This window comes from Capra hircus, chromosome 24, assembly GCF_001704415.2.
Source record: "Capra hircus breed San Clemente chromosome 24, ASM170441v1, whole genome shotgun sequence".
NCBI lineage: Eukaryota > Metazoa > Chordata > Mammalia > Artiodactyla > Bovidae > Capra > Capra hircus.
In genome coordinates this window covers 21729600-21744564 of record NC_030831.1, presented here as the reverse complement: position 1 = coordinate 21744564, position 14965 = coordinate 21729600, and the positions used below count along the sequence as shown (strand labels likewise).

Genomic DNA, 14965 nt, shown 5'->3' with positions numbered 1-14965 from the left:
AGCCTGTCTGAAGAGAACTCCTGGTTCATCTACTGCCACGATGTCTTCAGACATTTCCATCCAGAGACTTTGGGGGGATGCCTTAAAAACAAACTGCAGGAGAATAAAACTTTCAGCTTAAAAAATAATGTATAAACAGTTTCATCCCATTCTTACCCTCACCTCATTCTCTATCCATCCCTTTTAGGTGGGAAGTTTAACACAATTTTTTCAAATTTAATGTATTCTAGAACACGTTTTTCTTGGGACACTTTTTAATATCTCAAAAGTACATAACTAGGAACAAGATTTGGGATTTGCTGGTCAGAAATATTCTTTTTACTAATAAAGCCAGTCCTCTGTATCTGTGGATTATGCAGAGGGGTGATTGTATCACATACCTTTTTATATAAAGGATTTGCACATCTGCGGATTTTGGTATCCACAGGGCAGGGTGACAGCAGTCTTGGAACTAGGCCCTTGTGGATTCTGAGGAACAAGTCTATGTTAAGAGACAACATTACTTCTGATTAGAATTACATTTCTTGATGTTCCACCTTGCATAATGCTTATTATAATATCTACTATTGTTATTTCTAGGATTTCATTTTTATTTATTTTGAATAACACTCGTACTTATGTATTAATTTAGCATATAGTTATAAAATGCCTATTAAACACTGCTAAACTCCACAGAAGGTACATGAATAAACAAAAAACTCCAGCTAAAAAAGAAATCATAATCTAGCTAGGTGGGGTGTCATAGGCATGTTTAGCAGTCATATTAGGGAGAGCTGTTGATTAGAGGGACTTTCCTGGTGGCTCAGTGATAGAGAATCTTCCCGCCAGTGCAGGAGATGCAGTTTTGATCCCCGGGTCGGGACAATCCCCTGGAGAAGGGAATGGCAACCCACTCCGGTATTCTTGCCTGGGAAATCTCATGAACAGAGAGAGGAGCCTGGCGGGCTACAGTCCATGGGGTTGCAAAGAGTCAGACATGACTGAGCGTCTAAACAACAACAACATTTGATTAGAGACATAGAGCCCTGGATGAAACGATGTGGTCAAAAGTAGTAAGCTGTCACCTGAGAGAGATGCAGAAAAGCTGCAGGAGGGAAGCCATCTTAGCTGGGCCTGAAGGACTAGTGTGGGTTTGGTGTTGCACAGGTAGAGGCGGGAGGTGCCAAGGGAGGAGGCCAGTGTGAGCAAAGGCCCCGATGCAAGTAGAGGTGAGGCACAGAGGGGAGGGCAGGAGGTGCTGCCTGAGGGAGGGTGAGCATCTGGGGGCTGGGAAGCGGAGAGCCCAGCAGGTGGGAGGTTTGGAAACTTAAATTTCTTGTTAAAGAGATTAGACTCCCAGAGACCGTGGGAATAGCACAGTGAAGACTGTGCTTTAGAGAAGTTACTGTGGCCACAATATTCGAGATGGGAGTGCCAAGGCCATGCAGTGATTCAGGTGAGTCGTGCATGGTGAGAAGGTCTGGAGTCAGGGCACAGTGTGGAAGCAGGGGACAGGGCAGCCCCTAGGCTGTGTCTCAGATTGGTAGAGGATGGCCTCAGAGGTGGCTCTGGTTGTTGAGGGCATAGTTCAAACATAAATCTTATTCAACAGAAACATGAATTAATTGCTATAAAATTAATGTTCGTTAAATTTCCTCCTTATTCTTAGTTCTAGAGCCAGTACAAAAGCCTCATGAAGGTCCTGGAGAAATGGGGAAACCAGTCGTCATTCCTAAAGAGGATCAAGAAAAGATGAAAGAGATGTTTAAAATCAATCAGTTCAATTTAATGGCAAGTGAGATGATTGCACTCAACAGATCTTTACCAGATGTTAGGTTAGAAGGGTAAGTACCTAGTGTGGTCCTGATAGTATTTAATGTGAATGAAAAATATATTTTGAATTCTCAGTAAATTGCACTTCAGTGTTGACTATTCTTGAAATGAATGTTACATCGCTGAGTTACTTCTTACCACCACCCCCCACTTAAGAAATAATTAAATGCTGATAAAATAATATCTCAAGTTCTAGAGATCATTGGGACCATGTGTTTTAGGCTTTGAAAGATAATTGTTTATCTTGATGGATTTAGTAGGGATTTTAAACCTCATTATTACCAAAGCATTTATATAATCAGTTTTATAAAGGATCATTTTAAGGTGTGTGTATCTTAAAACAGTGAAGTATACAGGCCTAAGCATACAAATTAGTGAATTGCTACATACATGTTATCTTGTCTAATCATCATCCAAATCAAATTATAGAACATTTTCATCACCTCTAAAAGTTCTCCTATGTTCCTTTCTGGTCAGTACTCCCAACCCCAGGGGCAGCCCTTGTTTTGATCTCTAAACATAGATTAGCTTTGTCTTTCTTTGAGCTTTTTATAGATGAATCTATACTGTTTATAGTCTGGTGTCTCTGAGATCCATGTTGTTGCATGTATCAGAAACTTACTGTTTTCCATGGCAGTGTGGTGGTTTGTTACATGAATGTACCATAACTTACACACCGATAGATATTTGGGTTGTTTCCACTTTTTCACTATTATGAATAAAGGCTATGGTGATATTTCTGTGAATGTTTTAGGAAGACCTAGGCTCTCATTTCTATTTGGTGTATATATTGGGGAAAGGAATAGTATATACACTTACATAGCTTTAGCACATTTTTCTAAGATGGTTGTACTGTCTTACACTCCTATCAGCACCTAATGTCCAGCTGTGCCATATGATACAAGATATCTGAACTAGGGCAACGGGTGCTGTTAAAAGCAAAGGAACTATACAGAGAAAGGTGGATAATGTAAACATTCCAGCTGTTGAGACCCCCTTGGCCACCTTGCCTTCTGTGGCTCACAGTAATGCCAGCAGCTGAACTTTATCCCTCCAGGCAAGAGATTCTAAGATCTTTTTCAACAGAATTGGACTAGCCCTAAAGAAAAGGAAAACAAGTGCAGACACTGACATCAGAGACTCTCCAATTCAGTGACGGCAGCCTGATCACGCCAATGAAGGAGACTCATAGTCAGAAAGCCTCACACGCTGAGAGCTTAGTCAGTTTTTTGGCCTTCCATTTTTAATGATAGATAACCAAGAAATACTAGATATCACAGAATACTCTCAAACATGGAAAGTGTAGTTCAGAACTTTAAGCAGCTTGGAGGAAGCAAAGACTGACTATTTAGTGAGAATTCCATCACCTCCACTAGCTTTGTTCGTAGTAATACTTCCTAAGGCCCACTTGGCTTCACACTCCAGGATGTCTGTCTGTAGGTGAGTCTCCACACCATCGTGATTATCCAGAACATTAAACCCTCTTGTACCAGTCTGCTGTGTATTCTTGCCACCTCTTCTTAATCTCTTCTGCCTCTGTTAGGCCCTATTCCTGTCCTTTGTTTTGCCCATTTTTGCATGAAATGTTCTCTTGGTATCTCTGATTTTCTTGAAGAGATGTATAGTCTTTCCTATTTTATTGTTTTATTTCTTTGCATTGTTCCCTTTAGAAGGTTGACTTATTTCTCCTTGCTATTCTTTGGAACTCTGCATTCAGTTGGGTATATCCATTAACTTTCTCCTTTGCTTTTCACTTCTCTTCTTTTCTCAGTTGTTGGAAAGGCCTCCTAAGACAGGAGGCTTTCTTACATTTTGCTTTCTTGCATTTTTTTTTCCTGGGGGATGATTTTGGTCACCACCTCTTGTACGGTGTTTCAAACCTCCATCCATAGTTCCTCAGGCACTCTTGTCTGTCAGATCTAATCCCTTGCATCTGTGTCACTTCCACTGTATAATCATAAGAGATTTGATTTAGGTCATACCTGAATGGCCTAGTGGTTTTCCCTACTTTCTTCAATTGAAGTCTGAATTTTGCAATAAGGAGCTTATGATCTGAGCTGCAGTCAGCTCCAGGTCTTGTTTTTGCTGACTGTATAGAGCTTCTCCGTTATTGGCTGCAAAAAATACAGTCATTCTGATTTCAGTATTGACCATCTGGTGATGTCCATGTGTAGAGTCGTCTCTGGTGTTGCCAGAAGAGGGTGTTGGCTATGAGCAGTGAATTCTCTTGGCACAACTCTGTTAGCCTTTGCCCTTCTTCATTTGTACTCCAGACTTCCTTGTTACTCCAGGTATCTCTTGACTTCCTACTTTTGCATTTCAGTCCCCTATAATGAAAAGGATATCTCTTTTTGCTGTTAGTTCTAGAAGGACTTGTTGTTGTTTCATAGAACTGTTCGACTTCAGCTTTTTTGGCATTAGTGATTGAGGTATAGACTTGGATTATTGTGATGTTGAATGGTTTACCTTGCAAATGAACCAAGATCATTCTTTTGTTTTTGAGATTACACCCAAGTACTGCAGTTTGAACTCCTGTTGACTGGAAAGGCTACTCTATTTCTTCTAAGGGATTGTTGCCCACACTAGTAGATACAGTGGTCATCTGAATTAAATTTGCCCATTCCCATCCATTTTAATTCACTGATTCTTAAATGTCAATGTTCACTCTTGCCATCTCCTGTTTGAACACATCCAAATTACCTTGATTCACGGACCTAACATTCCAAGTTCCTGTGCTGTATTGTTCTTTACAGCATCAGACTTTACTTTCACCACCGCATACATCCACACCTGGGCATTATTTGCACTTTGGCTCAGCCTCTTCACTCTTTCTGGAGCTATTTCTCTGCTCTTCCCAGTAGAGTATTGGACACCTACTGACCTGCAGGGACAGTGCCCAGCTTCCAGTTCCACATCTTTTTACCTTTTTTTCATACTGTTGATGGGGTTCTCAAGGCAAGAATACTGAAATGGTTTGTCATTCTCTTCTCCAGTGGACCATGTTTTGTCTCCTGCAGAGGCATGAACCAACAGTGGCCTGCCTTCTGGTCAGGGGTACTGGCAGCAGCAGTCCTGGGAGGCATGGCCTGTTGACATAGGTCCTCTTGCCATTAGCCCTATCATAGAGCCTCTATCTCTGTCATGGACACTGCAGACTCCAGGACTGGTCCACTTCAGGCCAAAGTACAGGGAGGGAGCACAGCCCCATCCAGCAGAAAATTGGATTGAAGATTTACTGAGCATGACCCTGCCCACCAGAGCAAGACGTGTTTTCCCTACAGCCAGTCCCTCCCATCAAGAAGCTTGCACAAGCCTCTTATCCTCATCCATCAGAGAACAGACAGGAAAAGCAAGAATGCAATCCCATGGCCTCCAGAATGAAAACAACAGTCACAGAAAACTAACCAAAATAATCACATGGATCACAGCCTTGAGTAACTCAATGAAACTATGAACCATGCAGTACAGGGCCACCCAAGACAGTTAGGTCATGGTGGAGCGTTCTGACAAAACATGGTCCGCTGGAGAAGGCAATGGAAAATTAGTAATAATTACATAGAAAACTATCACAAGAAGAAAAAAAAAAACTCATTAACTCCAGGGAGTCAATATTGTGAAAATAACTGTACTGCCAAATGCAATCTACACATTCAGTGTGATCCCTATCAAATTACCAATGGCATTTTTCACAGAACTGGAACAAAAAATTTCACAATTCATAATGAAACACAGAAGACCTCAAATAGCCAAAGCAATATTGAGAAAGAAGAATGGAGCTGGAGAAATCAACCTTCCTGACTTCAGACTATACCACAAAGCTACAGTCATCAAGACAGTATGGTACTAGCACAAAAATAGAAATATAGACCAGTGGAGCAAGATAGCCCAGAGATAAACCTACATGCCTATGGGTACCATATTTTTGGAGGCAAGGAGTCAAGGATATTAGACAGAAGGAGGCAAGAATATTACAGTGGGACAAAGATTGCCTCTTCAGTAAGTGGTGCTGGGAAAACTGGACAGCTATATGTAAAAGAACGAAGTTAGAGAACTTCCTAACACCATACACAAAGATAAACTCAAAATGGATTAAAGACCTAAATGTAAGACCAGAAACTGTAAAACTCTTAAGAGGAAAACAGAACACTCTGTGATATAAATCACGGCAGGATCCTCTGTGACCCACCTCATAGAGTAATAGGAATAAACACAAAAATAAACTAGTGGAACCTAATTAAATTTAAAAGCTTTTGCACAGCAGAGCAAACTATAACAAGGTGAAAAGACAACCCTCAGAATGGGAGAAAATAATAGCAAATGAAACAACTGACAAAGGATTAATTTCCAAAGTATACAAGCTGCTCAGACAAGTCAATACCATTTGAAAAACAACCCAATCAAAAAGTGGGAAAAAGACCTAAACAAACATTTCTCCAAAGAAGACATACAGATGGCTAACAAACACATGAAAAGATACTCCGGGGAAAATTTTTTTAAAAATTGTTCACAGAAGGCAGTCATGGTTTATCATTACATGGCACAGGTTTGAATGAAGTCAGAATAAGGAAACCGTTGGATACTGTGCCTATAAAAACTAAACTAAGGGTCTGGAGAGTATCTGTTCATCTAGCAAACGGGTTAGGTGGACATCAATCAAAAGAAGCGTCATTATAAACTTAGATTTTCACAAACTGTACTTTCTGAATAATTTAACAGTTATTGAAGCAAGCTAGGTTTCTCAGGGAAGTCTTAGATTCAGTGATGTTTAAAAGAACCTTAACTATTACTATTTATAGGAGAGTTATTTTTGTACTTTGATAATTCCCCTAAATATATCACCGCTATCAATATGTTTTATTAAATGTTTTTTAAAAGTCTTTTATGTGGTTCTTGAAGATACTTTTATTAATGAGTAGTTTTAAATTGTATTATAAGTGCTAGTTTTTGCAGAGTGAACAACTTTATGATGATGAGATCAGTGTTTCAATGATGTGATACTTAATGCTTGTACACCAGATTTGGGGCTTAATGAGAACTCTCAGACTTGAAAAACTCTTGCTTTGTGCTGGATTGCTAGTGCAGCTGCTAAAACAGTCTTTTTGGCAACCACTGGGTCTCTGTGGGACGAGGCTGCTTCCAGGTGGAAGTGGCACAGCACTGCTACTGCTAAAGAGCCTTTTTTCCCCTTAAACCTTCTTATTCCATCTGTGTGCTTTTATTCTTTGTTTAAAAACATTATGAAAAGCTTTTTATTATGGAAATTTTCAAATATATACAAAATAGAGATAATAATGTGAACCCTAATGTATTCATCACCTTGCTTCAATAATTTCTGAAAGTTCTGTTGTGTAGCCTCATTTATATCCCTCTAAGATGTCCCGCAGCAGTCTCCATCTCCTGGTATTTCCTCTCTGGATGTCTCTTTCTCTGTTGTGCCACGGTTGGTCTGTATGACCAGCAGGACACAGTACAAGTGATGGAGTGTCATCTTCCAGTGTCATATCTTTCTGCCTGTTCATACTGTTCATGGAATTCTTGCAGCAAGAGCATTGGATTGGGTTGCCATTTCCTCCTCCAGTGGAACACATTTTGTTAGAAGTATTCACTATGACCTATCCGTCTTGGGTGGCCCTGCAAGGCACGGCTCATAGCTTCACTGAGTTATGCAAGCCCTTTTGCCACAAAAAAAGCTGTGATCCATGAAGGGGAGGTTATAAAATACACTGTGGTTTCCAGTTTAGTCTTTTATTCTCACTTGGATCAGTGACTCTGGGGTCAGCCAGCTGACATGAGAGGAGTGGTGCTTTGGAGAAGCCCACACGGTTTGTGGATTTGGGAGATCAGTCAGGTGAGTGAGATGAGAAGCGGATTCCCCAGCCCCAGACAAAGACATACCATTTGTAAATATTACAGTATGTATCTCTGAAAGATGGGACTCATAGAATCAGGGAGAAAAAAGAGAAATCATGGTACCATTTTTCATACCTCAAAATATATTAATAGTGAGTGATTCCTTGGTACCCTGAAATACCCAGTTAGTATTTACATTTCCTAGTTATGTCATATATTTCCCTTTTTAATAGTGTTTGTATCAGGATTGCAACTGGTAGGTATCTCTCTCAAGTTTTTCTCAGTCTGTAGGTTCCCTCTTCTTTTTTACCCTCATGGTTTATTATTTGAAGACCAGGTAAAGTGTCTTATGGGCTTCCCTTGTGGCTCAGCTGGTAAAGAATCAGCCTGTAATGCAGAAGACCTGGGTTCGATCCCTGGGTTGGGAAGATCCCCTGGAGAAGGGACAGGTTACCCACTCCAGTATTCTGGCTTAGAGAATTCCATGGACTGTATAGTCCATAGGATCGCAAAGAGCTGGACACGACTGAGTGACTCATTCACTTTCACAGTGTCTTATGTTCTTCCTGAGCCTGCATTTTGCTAATTGCATCACTGGTACCATTGACTGTTCCTCTCTTCCCTGTGTTTTGTGCCAATATCCTTGAAGTCAAGTGAGTTGTGGCTTATTAGGCAGGTCTATCATATGTCTCATTGGGCTTCCCAGGTGGCTCAGTGGTAAAGAATCCTCCTGCCAATGCAGGAGACTTGGGAGATGCCGGTTCAGTCCCTGGGTTGGGAAGATCCCCTGGAGTAGGAAGTGGCAACCCACTCCAGTATTCTTGCCTCAAGAATCCCATGAACAGAGGAGCCTGGAGGGCTGTAGTCCAAAGGGTCTTAAAGAGTTAGAAGCTACTAAGCGTGCAAATGATACGTCCCATCAGTCTGTGTTCTCTCATTGAAACTCCTATTAGCCCGGCTTTGGACTGCTTGCATTGATTCTCTTAGTCCCTTTTATTTTTATCTTTTCTCATCTTTCTGTTCTACTTCCAGGGAGAACTCTTAGGCTGTCTTTCAGCTATTCTTTCGAATTTCTTTTATTTGTTAAATTCTTAATTACTAACTGCTTGCCATTGTTTTCTGACTTCTTAAAAATATAGACATAAAACCCTGCAATTTACTTGTTTATTCATGGAAATATTTCTGAGATGTTTAGTATAACAATAGCTTTTTCATCTTTCTAGTTTTTTAAGTAATTTTAATTTGGTTTAAAAAATTATCAGTCCCATGTGGCAGGCTGCTGGTAAGTGCCTCAGAGAGATTGCTGTAGCCCAGGACAATTGAATCAGGCTCGAATCTAGGTCTTCTGACTTCTGATTCCCTTCTTTCTCGACCTAATTACTGAAAGGTTTTTTTTTCCCCCCCTCATTTTGTTAACTATTCCTCCTAATATTAGATAAAATTCTGGAAACAGATAAAAATCTGCAGAATTCTGTTTTCTCATTTCAGATAAGGTTCTTTTAGATGATTTTGATGAACTTCTGAAAATTGCTCTGCTTACAGTTTTTAAGACCTACCGTTTTGTATTCTTCCACGTGTTTGCAGTAACTTTGTTATAATTCTGTAAATAGTAGTTCCAAGGCTGATGGATATTTTGAGTTAAGTAAGATTTTGTGAACAGTATTGTAATGTAATTATTACTCTTTGTTGTTGTTTTGGCGGTGCTGAGTCTTCACTGCAGTGAGTGGGCTTTTCTGGTTGGGGTGCGTGGGCTCTAGAGCGTGTGAGCTTAGTTGCCCCTCGGCATGTGGGATCTTAGTTCCCTAAGCAGGGACTGAACCTGCATCCCCGACTTTGGGAGGCATATTCTTAACCACTGGGCTACTGAGTGAAGTCCCAAATCTTACTCTTTGTATCTGTATATCCTCTTAGAGGGTGGTTTTCCACCTGCTTCATGAAATGTAAATTTTTTTGTTTTACAAGTCTAGTGGGCTCCCTGATTGTTTATCTGTTGCCCTAAGACATACATGATATAGTTAAAAAAATATGTTTTAAAATATTTGAAGTTTTTTTCTTTTGCATTTTCCATTTTTACTGGTGGTCTCTTAAGTATTAATCTTTTTGAATGAAATGGTCTAAACATTCAGAAAGCTGTAGGAGATAACAAAGCTTTGTACCAACCCCTAACTTTATTGAATTTCAGTAAGTTGCCATATTCTCTTCATATTTTGTTTTTAGCAGTAAAGCTTTACTGCTACAGTTGAAACCATTTGTGTATCCCTCCCCAGCTACATTCCATTCCTCCCTAACTCTAGGTCTGATTTTTTGCATTTATCGTTGCTGCATGTCTTCCTGTCTACCTGCCTGAATAATACAGAGTACAGTTTCATAGTTTTAGCAAATGCTAGTACAGCATATGTACATATTCTTCTACAGCTTTAAAATTGTTTTTGTTTAAGCTTTGATTTTGAAGTTTGGCCGTGTCATTGCATGTAGTTCTAGGTTATTCATTTTAACTGCTTTGTAGCAGTCCATTGTGTGAATATGCATCACAGTTAACTGATTGCGCTTTTACTTTAAAGTCACAAAGTATCTGTACCTATCCTTTTTAAGCCAGCGTGTCGTTACACCTCTTATACAGATGTAGAAGTTTTCCCTGAAACAGTGCTCTCCGAACATAGGCTGTGGGGCTTCTCTGGTGGTCCAGTGGCTAAGACTCGGAGCTTCCAGTGGAGGGGCACAAGTTTGATCCCTGGGTGGGGAGCTGTGATCCCACATGCTGGGTGATACAGCCGAAAAATAAAGCAAATTAAAACAAATAAAAAAAACCTAAATTGCAGGTCATGACCCTTCAGCTATTAATATATGAGATATATTAGATATGAGATCAATTTAGAAAACCTTAGGCCTTAAGTTCGTTGTTTTTTTTTAATGGTATTTCATACACAATGTGAGTACCTGTTAGCGTTTTAATTAGTAAAATAGAAGATATCAGAGTATGTTTCATGTAATAAGTTTATTTTTCATTAATCATTGTTTCAGTAATATATGTTCTGGATTACTGTAAAATGTATTTGTTACCATGGATTATGGTCAGTTTCACAGAGATACGAAATAATTGTGCTGAGAGGAATGCACTTTAAATTTCATAGGGTTTTTTAAAAAATTGCTCCCACTGTGGTTTCACCAGTTCATGTTTTTCCAGCTCCAGTGGATGAGATATTCATGCAGAGTATAGGAGTGTCATGAGTAAGATTAATAGAGGCATGGTCAAGGTGAAGAACTTTTCAAATTCTGATTGTATATTTAAGACGGAAGCTATCAATGCTGACACATTGGGTGTGGAGCAAAAGAAAAAAAAACAGATCTGATGAGCTATCTGAATTATAGTGATAGTTTTCATATAGTGATACTTTCTTGCCAAGATGGAAGGAAGAGGAGAGTAGAAATATGGGGATAGAAATCAAGAATTGTTAGCGCATATTTATAAAATCCTGGCGTTCAGGGGAGAGGTTGCAGCTGGAGTCGCTAAAGGAACAGGAGAGTTAAAGACACAGTACTGGCTGACATATCCAGCCATTATCCACCAGGAGTGGATGAGGTGAAAAAGAGGTTAGGGTTCCAGCCGGCAAAGATTAAGAAAAGGAGGGTCTAGCAAGAGGCTGCGGAGAGGTGAAATAATGTCTCAAGGAGGAGCTGGCCAACTATGTTAAATCTGCTGAGAGGTGAAGTAAGATGAGACGTCTAAATTGACCAGTGGATTTCAGTGTATGGAGGTTATTGGACAGAATTGTTCCTTCGAAGTAATAGGAATGAAATCATGATTTAAAAGAATGGGGAGACTTTCAATTTCTGTAGTGGCTGGTGGTCTGGACCAAGCTCTCCAGTTGAACATATAGAAAGCTGGGAAAAAATACATAAAAAGCATATGCTTGAAAATGTCCCAAGGTTAAAAGGCAGAGATGAGAAGGTAGTGGAGAATTTCAGAGCCAAAATCTGAGAGAAGATGGAACCCAGAGAAATGAGCTTAGAGTTTGGAGGCTGCCTTTACCTAGAGGCATCTACTGTATCTGGAAAATGTATTCTGAGAAACTAAAGAGTGCTTTTGAGAGGAAAGAAAAGATATCAGGAGCAAGAGGGACTTGGGAGGTGCCCACCGTGTTCCTGTTTCTTCATCTGAGTCATGATTACATGAGCATTTGCTGTGTGATAACTCATTCGCTCTAAATTTATGTTGGGTTTTTTTTTACACTCTGTTATGCTTCACGTAAAATCAACATAAGAAAAGAGTGGGAGAAGCTCACTGGGAGGGGAAGCAGTGGAGACAGCAAGTACAGCAGCCCTTTTGATATGTAGTAGTTGGAAAAAGAGAATTGGGGCAGTAAGCTGGGGGGATCATGCAGTTAAGGGCGTATAGTACAACACGTTTCTATATTGATAGAAATGATCCCATTGAGGGAAGTTTGGGAGAGTTATGGCAAGAGCACTGAACTTGAGTAGATGAGAAGGAATGTAATTGGTTTCAGACAGGAACAGGGATAATTCAGACTTTCCCAGTATACCAGGGAAGAGGCTCAATGTTTATGATCACAGAAACCTACAGGATGGTCAATGTGTTGATGAAGGTATGGAAATCCTCATCTGATGGCATTTTCAGTGAAATTAGAAACAGGGGTTACACCTATGTGTGAGGAAGGTGGGAAAGGTATTGGGACTCTGTGGAGATGAGCAGTTTGAAGGGGTTATGCTAGGCTCTGCTATGCTAAGTCACTTCAGTTGTGTGCGACCCCATAGACGGCAGCCCACCAGGCTACCCCATCCCTGGGATTCTCCAGGCAAGAACACTGGAGTGGGTTGCCGTTTCCCTCGCCAATGCATGAAAGTGAAAAGTGAAAGTGAAGTTGCTCAGTCGTGTCCGACCCTCAGCGACCCATGGACTGCAGCCCTCCAGGCTCCTCCGCCCATGGGATTCTCCAGGCAAGAGTACTGGAGTGGGGTGCCATTGCCTTCTCCTAAAGGGGTTAACTAGGAACTATAGTGGGAATACTGGCTAGTGCCAGGAGCCTACTTGAGGTTTGTGTTTGTAAACTGAAAATGAGACCAGTCACCATGCTCATATGTTTTCTGTATTAATTCAGCAGCCCCAGCACAAGGTGCAAAATCAGCAGAAAGTTGGATTTAGCGAGGATTGGGATAATGCCAAGCTAGTGAGATAGACTAGGGAGAGATACAAGGTGATGATTATAATAAAGGAGAACATGAAGAGGGTAACAGCGAGTGAGAGGACGGAAGGGTCTGGATTGGAGATCCCAATGAAGGACGATAAAGATCTGGGATTATTGGAGTAACTGAGTTGGAATAAACCTGGATGTCAGGGGAAGGGAGGAGGGCTGGGAGGTGGAAGGGTAATGGTGACCAGAGATTGGGGTGCTTAAAATGGAGAGTATCAGTAATGATGTGATTTAAGGGAATAGCATGAACATAAGTGGATGAGATATGGTGGAGGAGAGCAGAGCAGAGCACAGATCTGAGAGGCCAACTATTGAAAAACCGACTTTGTGGAAACTAGAATGACCGAGAGATAGGATGACGAAACTGGTGACAGAGTTGGTCGGGAACGTGACTGATGACTGAACGAGGGTGGGTTGGCAGCTTCTGGTAGCAGTGTCTTTAAAGGACCTGAAACTTCCTCAGGAGGAGGGAAAAACATACTCTTGAAATAGCAGTGAGGAACAAGGGAGATATTTACCCCCACCTCCAGCCTCAGTGATACAGTGATGTTGAAAAAGGCCAGCCTTCCCTTGAAAGAACATTCAGGAAACAGTATTCTTGGGGGATATTTTAATTAGTGTAGGATATGGCAGGAATATTCAATGAAAAGATTTTGGATATAAGGAATTTTGCTAATGACAATAACCATGAATTCCAGAGAACACAGTGGAAAGGTTTACAGATTATGATCTTTAGTTAGCCAAATCACAATTAGAATTTGGGTAATTCATGATGAACTGGAAAGCTTGGTTTTCCTGTTTTGTTCATAGCAGTATCTTAGGTACCTCATGATTTTAAAACATTTTTACTAGATCTGTAATTATGCATCTATTCTCATTTTTAATATTGTTTTTCTCTTTTTTTCCTTAGGTAGTCTTGTTAGCAGTTTGAAATTTTTAAGTTTTAAAGGAGGAGTAGTTTTTCCTTTTTTGCTTATCCAGTTTTTAAAAATTTGTTCTCGATCTATCTTTTCTTCTATTTTGTGTTTAATCTATTTTTTTCACTTCTTTAATTTAAATGCTTAACCTGGTAATTTAAAACGTTTTTGTTTTGTAGTAAATTCATCAAACACTAAATTTACATCTTTGAATCAAGTCAGTGCATCCTGCTAGTTTTATGTGTAGTGTATGCTTGCTAAGTTGTTTCATTTGTGGCCAGCTCTTTCATCCTTATTCATTTATAAGTAGTTTGTAGTTTCCATTTGAATTCTGTTTAACCCAGGATGACTTAGAAGTACATTAAATTTTTTCTGTGTACATTTCCTTTTGCCTTCTGTGTTGAAACCTCCTTTGTGATCTAGGAAGTGCAATTTTTTTTAGTTGTATTAAAAACTTCCACTGTGATTGTGGATTTGACAGTTTCCCTGGTGGTTCAGATGGTAAAGCGTCTGCCTACAATGCAGGAGACCCAGGTTCAATCCCTGGGTTAGGAACATCCTCTGGAGAAGGAAATGGCAAACCACTCCAGTACTCTTGCCTAGAAAATCCCATGGACAGAGGAGCATGGTAGGCTACAGTCCATGGGGTCGCAGAGAGTCGGACACAACTGAGTGACTTCACTTTTTTCTTTCTGTATCATTCTATTAGTTTATTTTTCAAGGTTGCTGCAGTGGATGCATTTAAGACAATTTACTGTGTGTATGTGTGTGCGCGTATGCACATGTATTTTTTAAACTCAGTGTTCACTGTATCTTTATTGACTTTCTTCCTCCTGATTTTAATATTGTTATGTCACTTTTAGTTTAATATTTTCCTGATGCGTCTTTTTTCTTTTTTTCCTTTTTTATTTATAGCCATCTGTATGATTTTTGTTTTAGGTGTACCTCTATTAAATGGCTGAATTTTGTATTTTTAAATCACTCTAATAATCTCTGTTTTTAATTGTTGAGTTTGAGGCATGTGCATTTATTGTGACTTGATATATTTAGACTTCTTTAAGGCTGAACCAAATAAAATTGATAATCATTCATTTTTGACTTACAGAAATGACAGCTTTATAAAAAGTTCTATCTAATAAATCATATTTTGTTCACCATCTTTGTTTTTTTCTTTCC

At 39.8% G+C, this 14965-nt stretch overlaps 1 protein-coding gene across 1 annotated transcript in view; it reads left to right on the top strand.

Annotated features, from left to right (window-relative positions):
* GALNT1 (polypeptide N-acetylgalactosaminyltransferase 1) overlaps positions 1–14965 on the top strand; it is a 78461-nt gene that overhangs the window by 18508 nt on the left and 44988 nt on the right. The window contains exon 3 of the mRNA XM_005696978.3: positions 1649–1823. Coding sequence (XP_005697035.1) covers positions 1649–1823 — 175 coding nt within the window. The remainder of the gene's footprint in view (positions 1–1648; positions 1824–14965) is intronic.